Source organism: Selaginella moellendorffii, unplaced genomic scaffold, assembly GCF_000143415.4.
Source record: "Selaginella moellendorffii unplaced genomic scaffold, v1.0 SELMOscaffold_32, whole genome shotgun sequence".
In the NCBI taxonomy this organism is placed as follows: Eukaryota; Viridiplantae; Streptophyta; class Lycopodiopsida; order Selaginellales; family Selaginellaceae; genus Selaginella; species Selaginella moellendorffii.
This window is the reverse complement of record NW_003314293.1, coordinates 1,315,256-1,338,257: the sequence shown is the minus strand read 5'-3', so window position 1 is coordinate 1,338,257 and position 23,002 is coordinate 1,315,256. Positions and strand designations below refer to the sequence as shown.

Sequence of the window (23,002 nt, the reverse complement as noted above, 5' to 3'; positions counted from 1 at the left end):
GGAAAGCGTCGGATGCCAAAATTTCCAAACTTTTTTTAAATGTTTTGAGTTGTTCTTGGCGATACAAAAATTTACCGTTGTTAGTCATCCTTTTTGGTGGATTCAGTGGTTTCCTCCGAGCTCGTTGCTTCTTCGAGAGCTCGTTTTGTGGCAGCCTCATCGAATTCAAGGAGCTAGAATCACAAGGAAAAAAACCATGTAAGATTTCGAGGCAAAACAAGAGCTAGATGTGTGATTTACCGGTTTGATCTCCCCTTTCGCAAGGCAGTGAACGGCCAAGAAGCCCGTCACGCACGGTACAATGTAGAGCAATGCAGGCTGGATAGAACACCAAGGAGAAAGTCAGAAAAGCTTTTAAACAGTAGTGCTTGAACTTCTACCTGAGCAGCTTGAAACACGTTCATGACGATTATGGTGGCCACGATTCCAGTTATATAGCCCATAAACGCACTGGTGAAGTAGCGCTTTCCAGTGCCCCGAGACACATCGAATCGCAGAGCCAGTGCAACAAAAATTCCTGAGTTGAAATCCCCCGTCACCAAAGAAGAGGAAAAAGATGGCTTTACCTGGGATTACTATGTCGCCGAGACCCAGCATAGAGAACGGTTTGCTCGAAGAGCCAGTCGGGAAGATTAGCTGCATGGAGGGATTAGAGAAGGATGCATTGCACTGAGAGAGCAAACCTTGATGGGAGCATCAAAGGACTTCGCAACGGTGACCATCACAGGAGTGAAGAATACCCAGAAGATGTCATATACGAATAGCCCGGCCTGGCGAGACAGAGAGAGAAAACGAATGATCAAAGTGTTGTTTTGTAAGTGAACACGGTACCAGAAGAATCGCCCCGATCTTGAATGAGCCTAGAGACAGCATCTCGATTCCCTGAAAGTATGTTCATAGTGTAAATTGAGAAAAGAAGAGCTCTAAAGCACCTGTATCGAGAATGCCAGTCCGAGGGTGTTGTTCGCCAGCCAGTGTTTTCGTAGAGCATACCAAGCACAAAAGCAAATTCCCGGAATGGATACAAACAGCTGGGCAAGAGTAAACTCCACACCAACATCTGCAGCGAATCGTAAGAAAAATCGCACAAAGTGATAAAATGGGATGATCTTACTGGTGAAATACGGAAGATGTAAAGAAATCTCTTTCTCGTCCCAGGCCTTTGGAATGAAATCTTTGACATCTGGCCAGATGGTAGCACTACACGAACAATGAGTTAATTTCCTTGGGTTAACACACGCAAGTTACTTACGTTAGAGCAAGAACTCCGAGAACCACGAAGTAGAGCGTGAGTATCCCATTGATCAGCTCCTTGGGAATAAATTTGAAGAGAAGAAACAAAGAGCATAGGACGGCACTGCCGACGAAAGGGAAGCGTATGGCATGTCCCTTGGAAAGAGTTTCCTGACAAAGAACGTTTTTTCACATATGAAAAAGCAAGGAGCTCAAGAACACTTACCACGGGCGGAGCCGGCTTGACGGATCGATGACAACCGATGAAAACAGTCAGACAGGCGGTAAGAATCACGTTAGCGTTGGGATTTACGTTGACGACGAGCGGCGCAATCGTAAGAACTGCATCAATCGGCCGATCAGATCTCTCGCACTCGAATTTTTCAAAGATCAATCACCTGCTAGGCACGCGGAAGCTATCCTCTCAGCTAAAGACGCCATGAATCGTGGCTCTGGCGAGAATCTCTAGCGCCTCTGTAGAAGAGAATTGCCTAAAACCCTAGCGCCATACCTGAAATGTGCCTCGCGAGATTATTATTGCCCTAGCGCGGTGCGAGCGGAGAGCTACTTCCTTCGCGCGAAAGCTCCCACGGCCGTCGGATCAGTGATCCTACGGCAGCCCCGCGCCTTTGACACGTCGATTTGATGGAGAATATGCTACACGTCAATTTGATTTTCAAAGGCTCTCTACAAAACTTTGGTAAAATCTGGGCTGGAAGAATTCACCTTTTAACCTTTGTCTTCGCTCGTTTAGTCTGCCACAAGAATGCCACAAGAATGTCTCGTAAGATCCAAAGTTAAAAAAACGAAACTTCGATTTGCTACCTCCTATTTTTTGGAGAGATCGGTATTGTAACCTGACGCTCTCGCCATTGTCTATTGTCCTCACCAAGTACCTGCGAAAGAACATCGTCAAACGAGACGAAAGAACAGATCAAAGCGAGAGTTTTACCATCCATTCAAGCATTGAGTGGTAATAATCGCTTCGCGGCCAACAAATCTCTCGGGAGTTCGCTTGTTACCCTGTGAGATATTGCGGAGAATTTATCGCCGGGGATTCTAAAGTTTGTGAAATCACTTACCTTGATAAGAACGCGATCACTGACCGAGTATGGAAATTGCACGCCCTTGACTTTCCCATTATCCTCCTAAAACAACGTAAACAAAACGATAAGAACGTCTCAGGAAATAAGTTCCACACCACACCTGTTCGCGTTTCCTCTTCAGCGTTTTCGAGCAAGTGATTATAGGAAACTCTCTCTCCCGTTTGTAGGCGTGTACCGCTTGCCTTAGAGCTGCCAGAGAAAAAAAGTGAGAGTTTAGAAGAAAATCCGAGCAGCAATACCATGGTTAGGAGCAGCCGACATAGGAGCAGTCGGCATCATACAAACAACACACGCGTTCTACAAAAGAGAAAGAAAAACATGGTCATTACAAAGAGCATTCCATCTCTCGTCACATACAGTTTCTTGGACTCGTTGAAAGCCAGAGGTTCCAACCGAGTGTCCGCAGGGAAATATGACAGCGTCCTCCATGAGCGCGCCACTGATAAACCCCGCAAGTTAGCAAGCATAGCGAAACATCTACAACTTACGATACTGGATCCGACAGGAAGTGACGAACCGAGGTAGTATCAGTCGCCGGAGGAACACGTCCAGCCGCGGAGTTAACCATCGAACTGAAGTAAGCGGAGTCTGGAACACCCGCTTCACCACCGTTTCCATCGCCCTCTGGCCTCTCCCTCGCACCGTTCTCGCTGTAGGACGCGGGGTTAAAGAATGGAAACATCCCAAACTTCTGGCTCGCTGTTTTCATGATCCTATCCCTCTCGCTGCTCGTCATCCTCTGGAAGCTATCCTGGCTGGGAATTTGCATCTGCGGGGTTCTATCTCCATCCACCAGACCATCCCTTCCATCAGCTTCCAAGTCGAGCTCTTCGTCTACGTAGTCCTCGGACCCATCACTGTGAGAAACGCTCACCTCACTCCTGCCAACTATTCCATTGAAACCATCATCGTCCCTCCCGGAGCTATCGTACACAATCCTCCTCCTCTCCACGGCCTCCCGATCGTCGCCCAGCTCGATGTGAAATGCCACAGCTCCACTGCCTGGAAAACCCCTCCCACCGGTCATATCGCGCCCGCGGCTCCCTCCGGCGGCGAAGAATCCGTCACTCGGTGGCGCCGCTCCATCGCCAATCCCCCCGCATTTTCGATCGCTCGCGCTGCCGGCCGAGAGCTCCGAATCTACATTCCACAAGATTGCGAGAGAAATCGCTCTACCTTGCCACGGCGCCGCGCTCGAGCTCCAGACCGGACGAATTAGGGCAGCGCCACAAAACCTAAAGAACCATCTTCGCTATTTTGTGGAAACCAAATTTATTGTAATTGGAACAACGCCTCCCCTAGCGATTTTTTTCCCGCCCTCTCGTTGAATGGCACTATGCATGGCCATGCCCATTCATGCCCATGGCCATGGCGAGGTTTGCTACGTGGCAGTCCATGCAAGCTTTTAAAACGCCTTTCTTCCTCACTAGGCCATAAATCTCAAACATTGTGTTCTTCCCGGAAGATCATCCAATCCACGCTCTAAATCACTCTCTCCTTTTCTTCCTGCGTTTGATCTCTACGCGGGGAGAGCTCCGGCCGATGGTGGTGCCGGGAGAAGCATCATCGGTGAAGCTAGCGCTGGGATCACAAGAAACGAGAGGAAGAACATCAAGAACAAGAATGTGGTGGAGAGATTTCTCGCGCTTACGTTTCTTGCAATGCTTGCCAAACACATCGTTGAGCACATTGGTGGAAGAAAGCGACGATTTTAGCATCTGGACAATCTGTGACAAATCGATCCAGCGATCATCAGCATGAAACCAAAGATCAAAGCTTACCTCCTCGCCCGACACTGGAATCTCCATGCTCTCCAGATCGCTCATCTTCTCGCCCTTTTGCGTCCCCAGTCGCAAGATGGATTGGATGGTGGAGCTCGGGAAAACCTCGAGCGTGTTGGTGATCATGAAACTCGATCCGGCTTTGATATACCCGGGAGGCGGCGCAGCCTCCACTGCCGGGGCCCCGCCTTTCTTCCCTTTCTTTGGAGCCGCTTCCTCCTTCTTGCCACCCCCAGCGGCGGCAGCGGCGGCGGCGATCACATCCTCCTCGCTCGCCAAGACTTTGCACGGGTTCTCCATCACCTTCTTGTGCTTGGGACACTTTAGATCCGGTTTCTTGGTGATGAACTCACACGCCGCCGGGGCGCCGCAGCAGTAGATCGCCGCTCCCTCGGTCCCGGGGATCCGGATCACTTTGTCTCCAAAGGTCATGGTTGGGCGAGGATCCACCAGCAAGCTCTTGCTGGAGCACATCCTCGATTCGTCCAGCTTCTCGGTGCACGAGAACAGGCTCGTGATCCCCACCAGCGGCTTCACCTCGCGCTTGCTGGAGATCGGCGGCGGCGGCGCTCCCTCGGGTGGCGGGATCTCGATCGCCTGGAGGAGCTTGACGACGCATCCCAGCGGCAGCGTGAGGAAGCCCACCACCAGGTCCACGAGCTCCTTGCCGGCCTCCATGCACAGGATGTTCTTGCTCACGCGGCTGTAGAGCAGTGTGGCGGTGAGGGTGGGCGGCGATGGCGGCGGCGGAGGCGGTGGCGGAGCTTGAGCTGCTGCTTGCGCAGCAGGATTGAAAGCCGCTAGCATTAGATTCGATGGCAGAGGCGGGGGCGGGGGACGATGATCGCGGTCACTGGGACTGATTTAGAGAAAACGAGCAAAAGGAAGAGAAACTGTGAAAACCTCTCTAGATCAGGAGATGAGATCGTACGCATTCTCGCTCAGGAGCTCGACGATAAACTGGCACGGGCTCTCGCCGCTGCTACCCATCTCCCGACGATCACAGCTCGCCCTCTCATCGCTTCGCCCTAATCATCCGCGACCAAGAACAGAGCTTTTTCAAATCCAGGAAACGCGCGAAAGCGGAAAAAGCAAACAAAAAAATAAAACCCGAGCAACCAAAGGTCAGCATCCTATCGCTGATGTCAGCCCTAAAATAGATAAATTGACCGGTATATTCCCCTAGGCCTAGGGTTTGATAGGGAGAATATTCGCTCGCCGGCGAGGGCAAAGCTTTTTCCGGGCATGGAGGTGGACTGGGGCGAGACGGGGGATGGCTACTACAGTCAAGGAGAAGAGGAAGAAGAGGAAGACGAGGAAGACGAGGAAGAGGACGACAGTGGAGGAGATGAAGTAGAATTTGTAGCTCCTGGGCCTGGCTATGGTGCTCCTCCTCCCCATCCTCCTCCTCCGCAGGATAACGTTGTGGTGATCGATGGCAGTGACGATGAATCGGGCAAGGAGGCCCGCTCCAAGCTTTGCGAGGTTTGCACGTATCTCAATTTCTCCAGGGCCGCCAAGTGTAGCATGTGTCGATCGGAGTTTGGGGCCTCGAGCGGCGCCGCCGGATCGAAGCCATGCCCAGTTTGCACTTTCGCCAACAAGATGGGAGCGCTGGCGTGTTCTATGTGCAATGCCCGGTTTGAGCCGCGGATCGAGCAGGAGATTCGCAACAACGAGCCCAAGAACAGCGAAGAAGGATCATCGGGATCGAGCGAGAGAGCTTGCCCGGCTTGCACTTTCATCAATGAGATGCCCTCCAGCGCGTGTTCTATGTGCCGAGCCCCGTTTGATCCGATCGATTTGACGATGATCGAGGAGGACCCGGCTCCTCCAGCGGTCAAGCCCCCGGTCAACTGCGTGGTGTGCCGCGTTGACGGCGTTGACGGCTACTCCCTCCAAGGATGTGGGCACGGTTTTTGCCGGGATTGCGCGGTCGGGCTCGTCGGCGACCGTGTGGAGAGGCTCCAGTCCGGGTTTGCGGGATTCGAGTGTCCGATCTGCCAGCTCCCCCTGAGCCGACAGGATCTAAGAGTTGTCGCCGGCAAGAAGGCCGTGGACTTTGTGGACCAGTGGCTGTGCTCGAGGATGCGCGACGCCTCGGCGGCTTTCAACCCCGGTGAGAATTCGGCGAAGCGGCTCAAGGTGGCGGCGGCGGCGGCGACCTTTTCGTGGGACGCGGAGATGGAGACCATCTTTGCGACGGTGGAGGAGCTCCGGGCAGTGTATCACTCGAGCTTGAGCGTCAAGGTGGCGAGGAAGAACTACACGAAGAAGAGCTCGTCGATCCGGCGAGCTTTCAAGGCGAAGAAGTCCGAGACGGCGAGCTCCAAGGAGGTTTGCGCAGTGGCCGTGGATAAGAATGTCGAGGCCTCGGACAAGGCAGTGGTCGAGGTGTTGAGGAAGCTCTCTGACGGGATCAAGCTGGCGTGCCTGGAGAATGGCGGCCGGGTCTCGCTGCCAGCAGCCGCGCTGCTGTGCTGCCGTGACTCTATCGCCCGCGATGTTCTCAGCTGGCTGCTCCGCAACGATTCAGCGCTGGACATCGTCTCCCGCTCGGAGCTCCACTTCGAGCTCTTTGCTCTGCTGCGGACTGTTGCCGGCCTTCCGGAGCTCCTCCCGCTGGTTTGCGGCAGCGCGTCGGATCCGAGCCACGATTGCTGGAGCGGCAGCGAGGGACTGTTCCATCCGGCGTCGCTCATGGCCAGCTTCGCGAAGCTCCACACGCAGGCCTCGTTCTTCCTGAGCACGCCGATGCTTGGCGGGGTGGACGACGACGAGAACTCCGCGGTGGAGGCGGCGCTGTTTGGCGAGGCAAAGGACACGTTTGAGCGGCTGGTGCGGCGGATCAGTGCGTGGAGGCAGCGCCTCGCGTGGCATGCAGCGTGGATGGAAGACTCGGACCAAGTTTTCAAGCTCCGCCACCCTGGTGCTCTTCCGTCAGGGTCGCCCTCCTCCGGCGCTAGCAGCATCACGATCGAGAAGGAGAGCTCTCCACCGCCGCGACACGACGACAAAGGCAAGCAAGTGATCGCCATGGACGAACCAAGCAGCGAGGAGCTCGACTACGTGACGGCGCTCAAGCCACTCCAGTTCGGCCACGCTGCGCTCCTCCAGAATCACTACTTCCGGAGCTCGATCCACTGGGACGCGGACTTGGGCAACGGCAGCCGGTCCCGGCGCATCGCCAAGGAGCTGGCTGGCCTCGCCACGCAGCTCCCGCTCGAGTTCCACTCCTCGATCCACGTCCGGGTGGACGAGTTCCGGATGGACCTCCTCCGCGCGCTCATCATCGGCCCCCACGACACGCCATACGAGAATGGGATCTTCCTCTTCGACATCTTCGTGGGCGATGGCTACCCGAGCTCCCCTCCGTCGGTCCAGTTCCTGACCACCGCCGGCGGCAAGGTGCGATTCAACCCAAACTTGTACCACTGTGGCAAGGTGTGCTTGAGCTTGCTGGGGACTTGGACCGGGCCATCGTGGCAGCCGGGATCCTCGACGCTGCTCCAGCTGCTCGTGTCGCTCCAAAGCCTGGTGTTCGTGAGCGAGCCTTACTACAACGAACCCGGGTGGGAGAAGAGCAGGCCCAAGGATGGTAGCCGCCACTACGAGTCCGAGAACTACAACTACGAGCAGTGCTTCAACACGATGATGCATTCCATGGTGCCGGCGCTGCGCAGTCCGGACGAGGTGTTCAAGGATTTGATCGCGGCGCACTTTCGGTTCAAGAGGAGGAGGATCGAGGAGCAGTGTGACAAATGGAGCGCGATGGGGTGGCAGCAAGTGCAGTACCCGAGAGGAGGGCGATTCTTGAAGAGCGAGGACAATATCCAGTGGACGACTACGACCATAAACAATGGCAAGGTGATGGCGGACGCTGCGAATGAGGTAAGAATGGAGCTTGCCAAGTTTCTTGGGTGAAAGAGAGTTCGTTTTATTTTACTCTTCTTACATTGTTAACCAACTTCATTAACTTAAAGCCCGCCACCTTGCATTATAAATGTTTTGATGTCGGAAAGAAGCCAGACATTCCAGACAAACAACTAATTCAAGCTGTGCTTCTCCGTCCGGCTGCTGGCGTCATCAGTACATCGAAAGTCGGCCACTGTCTTCCATAGCCAGCCCATAAGTATAATTCCCACGTTTTTGCCATTTGCCCAGGCCTTTCAACGCCGTCCAGCAACTTTTGGGTTGTGTTGCACAACAATGTTCGATCCCAGATCCATGGTGACGCAGTAGCACTATTGGAACAATAAAGAGTTCATTGAGGGTTAGATCCAAGCAAGGACGATTGAAGCACCAAGAAATTGACCACGCAATACAGGAGAAGTTCGCAGTTTCAAACAGCAACACGTTTTGTCGGATCATATCTGCGGATTTCAACTGTCAGATGTGTGCTCAGCCAGTATGATCAGGGCTGTAAACTATTCAACCAGTGAATCACAACTTAAAAGTGGTGTTATGCCACAGACGCTCATAACCACGCTACGCTCCACTCCTATTTCCGTATCTCTCGCTATTTTACTAAGCCCCTTGTACTCGTTTGGGTTCTTGGATTATTTCATTCAGGAAGGGAAGGGAAATAAGAATTCAGTTGAAAAATCCCGCGGTAGTGGCTCTTCCCGACGTTGTGGAAATTGATTTCCATCATGATGGGGGCTGTAAGTTTCTGGTGCTGGCATCAGATGGTGTGCCGCGGGAGTGCGTTGAGAGCATTTGTCCCAGCATCCACGACTGGCGGGTAGTTGGCAGGCCATGCAACTTGCCTTCTTTTGTGATAGCATGCAAGCCATGAGTGTCGAAGACAACAAGACAGTGATTGTGGTGCAGCTCAAGCATCCTTGTGGCCGCAGGCTGTAAACCAGCCACCTCCTCCCAGATCCGGCTGGTGATCTCGTTCTGGATCTCACCACGATCTCGTTTGTGAGATCGACACAGCCAATCGCTTTGTCTAGAGAATGCATACGCTTGGCATTCTATCACGAACAGCGAATCTCCGACCTCGTTCCGATCGATTTAGAGCTTTATTTCTTTGCTTGAATAAAGTGCTCAAGAGATCAATCTACACCTGAAAGATGGTAGTCTTGCTCAGAAGTTGGACACGAGATTTGTTGTGCGGGCGGACGTGGGCGATTCGCGCTCGAACGCTAGGGAGACAAACCCATTTCCAATCTTTGCAGAGCCTTTTCGTAACACACTTGAGAGCCATTTTGTCAACAACCGTAGTAGTCGTAGTCCTTGTTGCCATGAGCAGCAGCAGGCCTCCTCGAAACTGGCCTGGCTTTCAGAGGATTGACCATCTCCCACGAGAGCTTGATCACCTCCAACAGATCCATCAGGGCATCCACGAGAACTCCTGGACACAGCCCGACCCGGAAAGCAAGAACTCTCATATGATAAGATCACAAGTCACTCTATAAAGTTAAGCTTCATCATGTTGAGTTCATTTCTTGATTCTTGCCTTTGCGCTTTTTGTCTTCTCTCTTGAATTGCGAGCATGGCTCCTGAAAAGAAGGGCAACAGATCTTTATTTTGATTGTTCCATTGATGCTCTTCTAAACAGAGAAATCTTAATTGTCAATTGATATGCCTTAAAAGCGAAATGTGTGACGGGTTTCTGGCGATAATACAATTGTGCAGATCACTTAATCATGTTATGCACCATACACAAGTAGATATCGTAAACTTCAAGAAAGCTTCGGATACAGTCCCAAGACAAAGCTTATGGGATTGGCAGAAGGCACATGGGACACCCCAGATATAATCTAGGCATTATATAACGTTATCCTTGCCGACTTTATCAGTCAAAAATCGATCACCAACGCCATTGGGGTAAAGCAAGGCTGCCTGCTTTCCCCAGCCCTCTTTAGCCTTTGACGTGATTGAGCCACTCTTTGTTGATTACCATCTATCAGAGATCTAAATGGTAGCTGTACCAAAACTTTGACAAACTCAAAAGACATTTTTTCTTGCTGAAGAGCATTGGAAGCTTTCACTGGTCAAGTGCTCGTGAAAGCTTCCAAGCCTCTGGCAAGGGAGATTGACCATGATCCATGTTATCGTTCGCATTATTTTCCTTGTCCTAACACTGTGTTTCTAACATTCTAGGAGTAAAGGTTTTGCAAAATTATTCCTTCGGCTGGCTTATTCTCTGCTGAATGCTCGGCCTGGATGAGATTTATAGTGGGAACTAAAATTTCCCAATCCAAAAAGCTGCTGGACAGAAAATTATTTCGAAAATTTTTATGATTTTTTTTCATAACAACCTTTCAGGTGTGGAGGGTCAAGAGCAAAATCAACTAAGTGAAAAAGAAAATCAATAGGAACTACACAAGTCTAACCCAAACGGTAAGTCTAAACTAAACTTCACAATATTTAAGATTCCAATGCACAGAGGCAATGGTTCTGGAAGTGGTACCACCTGCCACGAACCATGTTTACTGAGGTTGTAAGTTACTAGCATTGCTAGCTTCACTTGAAAAATGCAGTAGATAATATTGTTGTATATGCTTGCCGACCTTACGAAGGGAAATTTTATAGAAATGCTTTCTGGCGCCCAGCTTATCAGAACTACATTCTCTCCTCTTATTTCAAAGAGTCCAAATAAGTGACTGTCATTTTCTCCCAGCAAGTAGAGCTTGCCATCCCAACCAAAGAGCTTAAAACGCCCTTCAAGTACTTCAGATCCCAGCTTCAAGTAGCGGAGCGAGAGAACCTTGCCATTGTCTACACGACAACTTAGTAGTGCCACTTTGTTTTTGGACCCAATGGAATGGATGATGTTGCCACAAACAGTAGAAGAGGATGTGACAAAATCCGCAAAATCCTCCATTTTGATATCCTCCTTACATTGCTCTGTGACGAGCCACTCTGACTTCCAAGAGTAGAGGACTGCTGTTTGCATAAACCTACGCACCCGAAATACTACTCGGTAGCCCTGCTCATGATCCGCTAGAGTTGCAAGCTCATGATCAAATTTCGCAAATGGCAAGTCTAAGTTATATCGTTTCCACTTATTGAAGAATGGGTTCCCCACCCAAAAAACTCTGCCTTCCCGGACCAGCACCAGCCCGGACTGAGAGACCAACTGGATATATGTGGATGGAAATTCCAACTTGAACCACTTACCCAGAACCAAGTGGCATATGTTACAGAATGGCAAGCCCTCTTGTTTTGACGATGGCAGTAAGATGTAGGGCGATGGATCCCTGTAGCGGTTTGAAAACCATGGAGAATCAATTACTTCTTTCCAAGCCTTGCAAACAGCTCTCGCTCTCAAGAGACTCGGTCCAGGAAGCTTCAAAAGGATATCTACATGCTCCATCACCAGCCCTAACCCATATTACGTCCGCCAGCCAAAAGCTTAGAAGAAAGTCGATGCTCCCCAAGAAATTGCGAAGAAGGCAGTGCTCAGAAAAATTGTTTTCAGGCATCGAGTTTCAGCGCAACGACGATCTTGGGACAGCAATTGATCAGATTGCGGCAGCACATTCAAAAGCTCCAGGGATGTTTCTTTTGGCTCCTTTTTTCCTATTGAACTCGCAGGAAGTTTTTCTAGCCCAGTGTTGTTGTCTAGGCAATGTATGCCAATACCTTTCTGTTGCTGCTGCTATAAAAGGAGCCACTAACACAATGGGCACAATGAACAAAGTGAAACTTTTTTCTGGTTTTGCATTATCTTCTTCAATTATACAACGTTGTCATTGATCAAGGAACATGTCAATTGAGGTTACTAATGCTGCTCCATTGCATTGTATGATGATCTTGTAGCAAATGCAAAAAAGAGACAGTGAGTACTCACCTTTTGATTTGTTGCCAGTCTGGAATGCTACTTCTTATCGCTTTTGTTTGTTCAGTTCTGAAATTGATCGGCAATACTATCTTGTGCAAATAATATGATCTAGGTCAGCCCTTTTAACCCTTATGTTTTTAATATTTTGGAAATATAATCCATCCAACGCCACCAAGCAAGAATGTATGCTCGCAAACCTCATTGATGCTTCTACACTTCTCAGCTATGGGGCTCTCATGGCTGTAACGAGTTTGTTATGTGATGTTATGTTCGCATTGGGCAGCTGCAAAACAGTAATCGTGCTGGCGGCGAGAGCAGCAGCAAGCGATCGGTCCGGGAGGCTTTGGAAATTACCAGCAGCAGCAGCGCCTCTACTTGTCCCTCCAGGGATTCATCCAGGCTCGCTGTCATGGTAAATCGATGGCTACCGCGTTTCCATTTTCTTCGCTCATGAAGATTCCAGGTGTTGGCAAATGTACATTGCCCCTGGCCAAGGAGGAGCACTGCCACATGTTGCCGGATCACAAACTCTGGCCGCTGCGCCTTTCAGGTGATTTGATTTAGAGAAGTTTGGGGGAACTTGCTCTGATGGTTTGATCATGTAGTCTCCTCATGCCTCTGGTTTCTCTGACACGAACGTCACCTCCGATTCTTCAACCCTCGGCTTGCTTCTCTTACGATGTCCTGCTCGTGTCATCTGCTGCCAGAAGTTTTGCCCCAGCTCAATTCCCTCAACGATGTCCACGTCTAAGTGGATATGAGGCACAAGGATACACATCTCAAGCGAGTAGCGGTTCTTCTCTTTTCTTGTGCTAACGCATACTAACGAGCACGGCTTGACCTTGATACACGATATGCTAGGGCGAGCGGTCCGAGCGAGTCGCACAGGACAGTTTGTGGTCTGTGCAGTAACTTCTTCATGACTTGCGCACGCACGCTGGCGCGGTTCCGGGAGGATTTGTATACCGGTGGAGGATTTGCAGGACCAGCTGCTGGCAGAGCGTCAGGTATTCGTCAAACATTTTCTTTCGCTGGATCATTTTTGATTCAATGCAGGAAGCTGCTGGCCGGGAATCTCAAGGATGGCGGCTTTGCAGGCAGGATGAAAACGCTACGGGGAACGATGTCCTCTGCCAGGAAGACTTGAGGTATTCTCGCTGGCCAGAGTCTGAGCGACTTTGTTTTTCTTCTTCATCTCCTTGTCCTTCTTCTTTGAACAGGATACTCTCGTAAAGATGTGAATCTCGCGGCTCGCCTTGCCATCGAGCTACTATAATGAAAGCAACCACAGGTATGTGTCGATTTGCTACTCTGCTCAATGCTAGGACTAGAGACCCAAATGGAATAAGAGTAAGCTTTGCTTGGTGTACACTGCTACTAGAAGAAGTCCGATTCATATGCATGTCCCTTCTTTAAAACTCTGTGGCTCCTTCTTACTATCAAATCACACTGGGCGTTCATGGATGAGCTAAAGCTGGATCCCTGAGTGCCAATAAGGGAGATGTGCTACGTGCCATAGTTCTCTGTCATACTCACTGCCCTGGTTAACGCAAATATTAATGGAATAAACAAGCCCGAGAAGCTGAACCTCGAGTCGCCCGCTCCATCTCTTCCACGGAGATGGACCAACATGGGGAAGAGTTAGAAATCAACGAGCTAATTTCACATCCAACGAGTGCTCGAGTGAAAGAAGCTGGTTGTTTTGTCTGTGACTACAGCCAGCCACGAGTGAGCAAAGATCTCGTGAGTTAAAAAATCCATGCCTTCGATCGAGCAGGTCACTATCAGACGGGAAAATTCTCCCTGCTCAGAACTGGAAGCTTATGAAAAATCTCTTCTTCTTGTTCCATGCGAAAGAACAAGAAAAAGAAGAAAATTTCTGATAACATACTCTTTTCTTAGGATGGCATCGGTCATTGCCAAGTTCTATAGCATAACGACAATGAGTTTATCAAGAGACAAATTACCTACATGATTGTGCAGCTATGGCAACACTGGCAGCAGCACTTTTGTGGATAGTTCTTGAGATAGACCTCCTTCTTGAGCCCGACGATATAGAACTTAAACCACCTTCTCTTGCCGTCGCTCATCAACACTCTGGTCACGGGAACCACCGTGATGCGGTGCCTCTCGCTCACGACTCGCGCCGCCGGGGGGACTGGAGCTCGCTCCCGGATGATCTCCTTCGAGAAGCGGCTGAGCAGTGCCGAGTCCTGGAAATCTGCTGCCTGGCATTGCTGTGATTCGTGGCAGTAGAGCTCCACGCCTTTGGCTCGCTGGAAAACGTCGTCCGGGACGGAGGCGGCGTGGCTGGACGCGATCACTTTCCTGCTCAGCAGTGTCCTCCTGGGAGTAAAAGGAAAGATGGACTCTTAAGATCAATCGCCACTGGCAGCTTGTAAAAGCTTGGGAGAAGCACTAACCATTTAACGCGAACGCTCATGGATGAGACGAATGATCCGGCTGACTTGCAGTGCTCGCATGCCAGCAAACCGCGAGAGTGGCATCTCGGGCAGTAAACTTTGCCGCTTCCCTTGCATTCCTTGCAGCTGAAAAGAGAGAGCTCTGGCAGGATAAGTGAAAGACTCGAAGATCAATCTAGAAAAACCTGCTGTCGGAGCCATCCAAGTGAGCAATGAGGCCACGGCCATTGCATCCCGAGCACGTAAACTTTTTCCTTTGCTGGAGATTTCCGGAATCATCGTATATCGTGCAAACATGACAAGCGATATCTCCCTGTCCGAAGCAACCTGGCCAAAGAAACTCAGCAAAAATCTCTCGAAAAGAAAAAAAAAAGTTTTGAGCTCCAAGAGAACCTGTGCATTGCTCCACACTTTCCGAGTGTGGCACCTTGATCAAAGCCTCTTTGGAGCTCACGAAGAGTGGTGGAAAGTGTGAACGAGTGTCGAGTTCCCAAGGTCCGGGAGCTCGGCCACCCTCGTCTATGATTCGACCGTCGTATGGAACACACTCCTCCACTAGGTCTCTCTCCTCGATGAAAGTTTCCAGAGTTCCAACGTAGGCATTACAGTCTTCCACCTTGCTGATCTTCCACGACCACGCTGGCCGCTTCCCCCAGCAGCAATGGTGGTGGACGTGATCGATGAGTAAGTCGCGAATCTCATCCTCTTGCAAGCTCTGGACACTGGAGATCGAGGGGAAGAGTTAGAAACCAACAAGCTAATTCCACATCCAACCTCGAGTTCTCGTGGGTAGAAGAAGCTGCTTGTTCGTCTGCAACTAGAAGTGAGCAAAAAATCTCATGGAGAAAGAGTCCACTTGCCTCCATAGCCAGGATCGTGAGCGCCTTGGATGGAGCTATCCGGAGTGACCACACAAGCATTGATCCAAGCCGGATATGGATCGTGCGCTGCGGCGGCTCGTATCTCAGATCCGGTGACTTGGGCTTCCAATTCCGAGCATGGGAATTCTCCCGTCCACACTGGAACTCGCGGCTCGTGGCCTGCTTGATCGAAGAAAACGATGGCTTGGAAAATACAGGACGGTGTGGAGCCATTCCATACCTGGAGCGAAGGACGCCGCGAGCAATGGCCGCTTGTTCTCCTCTTGTTCCATGCGAAAGAAAAACCCTGATAACTTGCAAAGTCGTACTCTTTTCCTAGGTAGCATTTAAGAAGAGAGGTGTGTTAATAGGATCACGCTCGCGATCGCGATCCATTGCCTGGAGAAAATGGTCGATTGTCGCGAAGCACTCTCGGCCATTTGCAACCCGACTCGAGCTCGATTCCAAACTGGATATATGAGCTTGACCATATGCATGCTCGAAGCCACTGTCTTCCATAGCCAGCCAAACCTTCCGGTGCGTCTCCCTCACACGCACCACCAGCACACAGTTACTCTCCATGATAAGCACGACACCTTGTTTGGAGACTCAAATCTGTCCCTCCGGCAGCGTCGAGCTCCTTGCCAAAGATCCAGCAGTGGCGCTAGTCTGGTGCGGGTGAACGACCATCTCACCCGGGTCAGCGACTCGATCATTCAAGATTATAGATTGCAAGGTCGAGAAGTTTAAGATCAAGGCACCTGGCTCGTCCTTGAAGAAGCGGAGAACCAACCGCATGTCCCGGTAGACCCTCGAGCTCCTCACGGATCGCCTCCAATCGTCCTGACGCTCTGGATGAGCTCGCTACCCCTGGAGCTACCGAGCAGATGCTACTGCTCTCGGTTCTTCGCAAGTGTAAGCCCATGGGTTCATTTACAACTCGGAGTTTAGGGAACAGAAAAGTGGTTTAATGATGAGGTAAAAATGAAGAGTGCGTAGACAGTACAGTTTTAAATCTCGCAATTCTAGTGTCGAGTCCACGAGTGCAAATCGGGAATTTCTAGGGTTCTTGTGGAATTCCATCTGGCGTGAGGTATCTTGTTTATGTATTTTTGTTTCTTGTATTTTCTAACCACATTATATATAGTATCCATACAGAAATATTATACAAATATGCATTTAAAAATTTAATAATATTAAGAATAAAAATAATTTTATATTTATATCTTCGAAAATTAACCTGTAAAAAATTAGGTAAATCTTTTTAGTATTTCATATTTGTAAAGACACACACACATATATAGACATACATATATATACATACACATATACACATAGATATATATATACATACATACATACATATATATATATATATACACACACGTATTACTCTGGCTAGGTAATACATTAATTATATTACTATATATTACTATAGCATATGGACTCTCTATTTCGGATTGAATCTGGTATATCCATTCTTATATATAAGCAAGGGTCTAAACCCCAATTAATATACCTATTCTTATATCGTGAGCACTTATATTAGTAAATATGAGAAGCATTGCAATTTGTCCTTGAAGGGCAAAGTTTTTTGGCACTGTTTTGCTTTAATATTCAGGATTGTATTTTTTGTTTTTATTTCTTTATTTTCTTTTAAATTTAGATTTATATTAACTTTTTGCAAATTCTAGAATTCTAGCTATTGTTATGTTTAGATTTACTCTTTCTTTTGATCTTTATTGCTAATCTTCTTCTACCATGCCACACTATCATCGATTAAGGAGTATGTTATTTAAGGTTGTTATTGCTACTTTGTTGAATTGAACCTTTGGTGTTGTGTGGTGTGATTATATTGGTGTTGCACCTATCTTGGGTGTGATACTATCTCTAATTTCTGTGGGATGTGATTATATAGTTTGTGTTATTCTTGGTGTTTTGTCATCTTCTGTCATTATGGAGTGTGATTATAACATCAATTAACGAACTATAGATGATACAATCTAGTTTTTAAAGAATATTTGAGGATTGAGTTTATGAGGAAACAATATTTACAAGTTCAAATAGATTTTGGATTATAATAGGGAACTTGATTATTATGGAGATAGCTTATAATATAGATTAGGAGTTGGAAATTTCGCGATATTTCCTTCTCTTGGCACTTTAATCATTTTTTACTTTTATAATTCTCATTCTTAGTCTAGTGTTAAATTGAGTGTTTTCTATCCTTCTTATACTAATCTGAATATTGAGCATATACATTAAGCTGAGAATCTTATTTTTGTTTCTTTGGTGGAGTTTTTGATCAATTCTAATATTAAATATTCCTCTATTCCAAGGGTTTGAGTCACTTTAGCCAGAGTTTCAGATTGAATACATATCCCCAATTATGAGTGCCATTAAAAACCTCTGTTTCATCATTGCTACTAAAGAGTTTATATATTCTCTTGAGAGTGTAGACTTTTTTTATTGATTTTCCTATCTCAAATGTTGAATTGCGTGTTAAGAAGGTTGAACAATGTAATCTCTTACTTATTTTATACTAGCCAAAATATTTTATTATAGCAAATTCTTTGTTTTCTAGACTTTGAATATATTTCCTTCTCTTTCCATTTCTAATTTGACAATTATTGAATTTTTTCTTCTTCCACAATGTTTCTTCCTCTAGTGAGGACAAGAAAATATGATATTGGAGTAAAGATGAACAACATAGATTGTAGAGTGAGGATGAATAAAACAAGTTTGAACAAAACATTCGACTTTGACATAGTGAGGCCGAACAAATGTGATAGTGAAGTGAAGCTAAACATAAATAGTAGAATGAGAATAAACGTAGCAAATCCAAATAAAACCTATGCTTCAAAACAATTTTTTCCTTCAAAAAGAGGATAAAAAGGATGTAGAATACAAATTAAGTGAGTCTAACCTCCTATGTGTGGTATTGGACAAGGACGATATTTGTAAGTCTAAATTAACATGGGTCTCAGTTGTTTACCAAAGGGAAGGCCCAAAGGTAAATTATATTCATAGTTATAAACATGAGTTAATGGTGGTCTTGGAGAATTGTTGACAGGTAAATTTAGAGATGGGATGTGTTATTTGTTGTAATAGTGCTTTATTGATTATTATATTTCTTGCAATCCTTTGTTTTGGTTCAAAGTCATGACTTTATCATTGGTTTAAGTATTTGATTAAACAAAATCCAAAGCTATTACACAAGCATAAGTTAACTACAAAATCCTAATAAATTAGTTGCAACTCTGTATACAATTGGTCATGGTTGTCAACAACTTTGTTAGTGGTTTTGTAAGAGCTTTATATTTTTATAGTAATTTATAATTACTTAGTAAAAGTTCTATGACTTATTGTCATTACCTTTTCATTATTTGAAGGTGAGTATGGTGCATGTATATATATGTATTACCTTGGCTAGGTAATACATTAATTATAGTACTATAATATATAGACTATCTTGGAATTGAATTTGATCCATCCATTCTTATATATAAGCAGGGGTCTAAACCTCAAAAAATATACTTATTTTTATATTTTAAACACTCACAATTTCTATTTTATTTTATTCTTAATTTTTGAATTTAGTTTGTTAATTATAATTTTATATATTCTGTATATATACTATCTTTTTGAATTATTATACCTTCTTATTATCTAAAACTTCTATAACTATTTTGCCTTATTTTTCTGAATCTAAATTTTTTTCCTGTTTCTTTAAATGTTTTCTAATTTTAATATCCATAAGTTAATTCAAATGCATTTATGTTTTTTCTTGCTAATACTATAAATAAAAAATATTTTCTATATTGATTATATGATTTTTTTACTTTTGAACATTGATTATATATTGTTCTTCTTGTACACTCAAAGAGAGGTTTTATTGAGCAATTTCATTTACTGATAAATAATTATTTTTAAAACATATGCTCCTAAATTATAGAGAATAGTTAATGAGACAAAATACATTAATTCCAAAAATGCCTAAGGAATCTTTCTGGCTAAATGGACAAGTTTTGGGTTAAGGGTTTAGGGGCCACATGCCTTTTTAGGATATAGCTACATACCTTTTGAGGAAATGAAATCTAAACCCCACTAAAGGTTGTAAAGAGAGGGTTTTTAGCAGCAATAGGGTGAAATCCTTATCTAAGTAGTGCCTTGTCAAACTTTTGGTACCATATATGTGAAGATTTCTTTAGACTATATACCATCATTTGTTAAAGTCTTCACATTCATTTAGTGGACTCTACAATTCTTTGGCATTTTGTGATGGCTAAGATTGTTTATATCTCATCATCTTCTCCACTAAAAAACATGTCTCATTCTAGTCTATACCTCCCACATCCAAGATGAGATGGAGTCCCTTTTCAAGGATCAAATGTGTTACTCTAAATAATCACAAGCTTATGAACTTCAAATGAGTGTTTAAGAAGACCCACAACCAAAGTCTAGACTATATATAGCTTCCTCAAATGTTGAAAGAATATTCTCATCAATGAAAGATAGAGACATAGCATCTTCCAACACTTTTAAAGCTAGTTTATATTGTGATGCCCAATGAGGATTTCCACAGGATCAAGCATGCCTCTAAGACAATATGCTAGTGGCATATTACTTTAGTATTGTGCATGGATCATTCTTAATATAACTTGTCCCATCATATTGTAGCTTAAGAACCCAAAAGGAATAGCTAGCACTAGAATTCATGAAGCTTATGCATGTTGCTTTCACCACCTTTTGCATGCAGTCATCTTTAGGAAAGATGATATAAAAGTTAACAATATGGCCTTGAATTCCTATATCACTATGTTAACTTCTACTGATTTGATGCTAGATCCCATTTACATAGCAAAAAATCTCAAAAGGCATTATTACAATACTTTTTTCCCCATCAGTCCTCAATACCTTAATCTTTTGTTCTAGCTTCATCTCGATGAAAGCCTTAATAGTGCTTGAATGCTTCCATAACTTCATTCTTTCCTTATAGAAAAAGAAAATGCAAGTCTTTAGGGCAGAAATTTGATTGAGCATTGCTGGCAAGTAAAATTGTCAACAAAAGTAATGAAGTGCTTTGTGCCAAAGTCACTTAAGTTCAAGTGAAGGAGCTCAAATGGCTAACTACTCTGATGTTTTAATGAAGTAAAGTTTTGATAATGATGGTTTTCCAGCATACAAGACTCACAAAAGTTTTGTCTAACCTTGCTCCTAAGATCCAATCCTACTATGATGTCCTTCAGCTTGTGCAAGGCTTTATAGAAATATGAGCTTCTGTTATTTATCATTTATTTGACATTTGTTACCTATTGCTTAAAGATTACTTTGATGTCATCCATACAATAGCTTCTTCCCAAATATGCAGAGCTAGTTTTTTCCATAAAGAATACATTATTATCAATTGATATTGTTATTTTTGTTGTAAATATTTTTTAAAAAAACCAAAAAGAACGACTTAAAAAATGGCTTTTCCAAATGGTTAAGGGTTTTGCAATACATAAAATTATACATTTTTTGGTTTGAGTAATACTAGATTTGGTGAACTCTTGAAAAGTTCAAAAACATGGAACATGGATCCTAAACTGAGTATCATTGCCTAAGACCACTCTAGACCTTGACTTTCTTCCTCAATCTTATCACATGGTTCCTCTTATCAAATTTTCCAAAACATTATTGAGGTAGTCATATGCACAATGCTCATCTCTAGTTGTGGCATTCTCAGCATCCTTACCTTCCATTCCTTCAACCATAGCCTTCATTGGCGCTTTTTTGGCATATATAGCCTGGCTGGTGGTTTGATCTTTCCTTCCTTGCAACAATGAAAAGTTGATAAGCTTTCACTATAACCCCATCAAAGGTGAAGTTGCCCTCTCTCATCATCCCATCCCACTCTCTTGGCAATGACTTTTAAAGCTGGATCTTCTTCATGGATTCAGGGACTTCATGCTCGTTTCCCGAGATCTGAGAAGAGCTTGTTCAACATTTATGTGTGTGCTTGAATGTCCTTGTCATGTATACGTGATCTAAGAATGAATTCTCATCACCTCCATGTCCAAATGTTGGTTGTATTCATCAACAAACCACTTCCAAAGCTTTGTAGTGTCACTTGTGCCAGCTTTGAGCAAGATTTCATGACTCCTGGTACCTCATATGCGTCTAGTTTCTTCCATAGAGCGGTCACAGATATAGTACTCTAGTCTATTGTTTAATACTAAATTGCAGTTTTATTCATTTTAGGCCCTTTCCCTTTAATTTGTTTCCCTTACAAATTTAAACTCATTGATAAAGATCTTATGAAAACCAAATAAAAGAAAATAGCTGTTTCTTTAGAGCTCTCATTGCCATAGCCCATCTTCCTTCACCCGGGCATACTCTATCAGCACTTTCTGCAAAGAATGCAAACCCTTTGTAAATCTTTTCTCCAAGAATAAATGCATTCACCCCAGGAGCAGTGAGCTAATTGACAATATACTGTTCCTTGAACTTCACTTGCGCTCAAGTTCCAGCACAGAGCATGGGACAAGGGACATGCCTTGTAAGGATCCAAGGGCGCTCACAACGATGGGCATGCCTTTACATATAGTCCGGATGATAGACTTTAAATAGTGAAGGGATATTCTCAGAATGTTGCCAGAAACCACTGCTTTCCTGGCTTTGTTAAGCGCGCAAATTCCTGGGATAGTTGTTGAGCGTTCAAGCATATGCGCTAGAGCCAACACACATACATAGATGGATATGAAATAATTAAAACATATAAAAACAATTATTTGTGCTCAATTAAGTTGATGTGGAAAATTGTTGAGGCCAATCATGAGAACCAGCCTTGTGTCACTTGCTCTACTCATGTCACTTGCTTGTCCCTGCATTGCACAGCCACCTCCGGGGATTCCATTCCGTGGAATCTTCAGGTTCAGGCTGCGATTTGGCCAGCTTGCTATCACCCACGTCCTGGATCTCATAAGCCGCATCGAAGAGTACCTGAGGTCCCTGAACCCTGACGCTGGCTACGGCACAGGGCGGAGCATGTCCTTCGTCGTGGAATACACCCAAAATGCGTTTGTGCGGGTGAGGCTGTGGCTGTACAACCGAGCTTTCATGGAGAACAGTGACATCTGCACAGTGGCGCCCAGCCGCACCAGCGCCGGGGGCCGCGAGCTCATCCAGAGCATCACGACGATGTTGGAGGAGATCCGTGACACGATCCAGGACTTGGATCCAATTGTCAACATGTGGTACGGCCACGTCAACCTGGTTCTCCGCTATTTTGGAATCGAGTATGAGCTGCGAGACACTCCTTTTGAGGAAGAGCCAGGTACCGGTAGTGGCAGCGGCACCCTTGATCTTACACTTCTTTATCTTCCACAGTCTAAAATCTTGGATGATGGAGCCGCTGATGCGGGCGAGACGGTCATTGACCCGCGCGGGATTGACGTTGACGGGCGCCACTGCTGGATCTTTGGCACGTCCCTGGTTGGCGGCAGGGAACATCTGGGATCGACGCTGTTGGAGGGAAATAGATTGGAGTCTCCAAACTTGCTGTTCGTGCTCACCATGGAGACTGACTGCGCGCTGGTGGTGAGTGTGAGGGAGACGCACCGGAGGGTGTGGGGCACGGAGACCTCCGGGAGGGACTCGGGATGTTACCTGCATCTCAACGAGTATGGAGTTTTGGCGATTATTGGCTCGCGAGGCGAAGTGTGGAGTAAGAAGACGAGCAGCTATGGGCTGAAGTATACATATGGGCTGGCTATGGAAAACAGTGGCCATGCGGGTGTTTACATCACGGACTCTGGAACAC

General features: G+C 46.2%; 3 protein-coding genes and 1 long non-coding RNA gene across 4 annotated transcripts; 1 reads left to right on the top strand and 3 right to left on the bottom strand.

Annotated features, from left to right (window-relative positions):
* Positions 1–13: 13 nt before the first annotated feature.
* Positions 14–1,824, bottom strand: LOC9649986 (signal peptide peptidase 2). Its single transcript, XM_002976822.2, has 11 exons — positions 1,632–1,824; positions 1,460–1,575; positions 1,253–1,404; positions 1,115–1,200; positions 933–1,060; positions 832–882; positions 684–770; positions 567–636; positions 381–517; positions 241–318; positions 14–173 (listed from the first exon to the last, which is right to left on the bottom strand). The coding sequence occupies exons 1-11, from the start codon at positions 1,672–1,674 to the stop codon at positions 81–83; spliced, it is 1,041 nt and encodes a 346-aa protein (XP_002976868.1). The 5' UTR covers positions 1,675–1,824; the 3' UTR covers positions 14–80.
* A 50-nt stretch (positions 1,825–1,874) lies between these two features.
* On the bottom strand, positions 1,875–3,586 carry LOC112348701 (U-box domain-containing protein 63-like). Its single transcript, XM_024681729.1, has 8 exons — positions 2,828–3,586; positions 2,697–2,778; positions 2,579–2,636; positions 2,440–2,528; positions 2,316–2,381; positions 2,186–2,256; positions 2,059–2,129; positions 1,875–1,988 (listed from the first exon to the last, which is right to left on the bottom strand). The coding sequence occupies exons 1-8, from the start codon at positions 3,364–3,366 to the stop codon at positions 1,984–1,986; spliced, it is 981 nt and encodes a 326-aa protein (XP_024537497.1). The 5' UTR covers positions 3,367–3,586; the 3' UTR covers positions 1,875–1,983.
* A 9,252-nt stretch (positions 3,587–12,838) lies between these two features.
* Positions 12,839–13,224, top strand: LOC112348772. Its single transcript, XR_002993170.1, has 3 exons — positions 12,839–12,922; positions 12,972–13,063; positions 13,136–13,224. It is a non-coding gene; the product is annotated as an uncharacterized LOC112348772 (long non-coding RNA).
* Positions 13,225–13,791: 567 nt separating this feature from the next.
* LOC9638513 (protein SSUH2 homolog) lies at positions 13,792–15,526 on the bottom strand. The gene is made up of 7 exons (XM_002976819.2): positions 15,440–15,526; positions 15,199–15,378; positions 15,113–15,149; positions 14,732–15,060; positions 14,524–14,665; positions 14,339–14,464; positions 13,792–14,261 (listed from the first exon to the last, which is right to left on the bottom strand). The coding sequence occupies exons 1-7, from the start codon at positions 15,489–15,491 to the stop codon at positions 13,883–13,885; spliced, it is 1,245 nt and encodes a 414-aa protein (XP_002976865.2). The 5' UTR covers positions 15,492–15,526; the 3' UTR covers positions 13,792–13,882.
* Between the last annotated feature and the right edge of the window lie 7,476 nt (positions 15,527–23,002).

Bases quoted from the DNA above. Each gene is read 5' to 3' on its own strand.
- LOC9649986 (XM_002976822.2), bottom strand. From the start codon at position 1,674: ATGGCGTCTTTAGCTGAGAGGATAGCTTCCGCGTGCCTAGCAG. The intron at 1,576-1,631 runs GTGATTGATCTT...CGATTGATGCAG, and splicing joins AGCTTCCGCGTGCCTAGCAG to TTCTTACGATTGCGCCGCTC. The intron at 319-380 runs GTAGAAGTTCAA...TGTTCTATCCAG, and splicing joins ACGTGTTTCAAGCTGCTCAG to CCTGCATTGCTCTACATTGT.
- LOC112348701 (XM_024681729.1), bottom strand. From the start codon at position 3,366: ATGACCGGTGGGAGGGGTTTTCCAGGCAGTGGAGCTGTGGCATTTCAC. The intron at 2,779-2,827 runs GTAAGTTGTAGA...GGGGTTTATCAG, and splicing joins TTCCTGTCGGATCCAGTATC to TGGCGCGCTCATGGAGGACG. The intron at 2,257-2,315 runs GTAAGTGATTTC...AATATCTCACAG, and splicing joins GTGATCGCGTTCTTATCAAG to GGTAACAAGCGAACTCCCGA.
- LOC9638513 (XM_002976819.2), bottom strand. From the start codon at position 15,491: ATGGAACAAGAGGAGAACAAGCGGCCATTGCTCGCGGCGTCCTTCGCT. The intron at 14,465-14,523 runs GTTTTTCTAGAT...CTCTCTTTTCAG, and splicing joins TTGGATGGCTCCGACAGCAG to CTGCAAGGAATGCAAGGGAA. The intron at 14,262-14,338 runs GTTAGTGCTTCT...TTTTACTCCCAG, and splicing joins ATGAGCGTTCGCGTTAAATG to GAGGACACTGCTGAGCAGGA.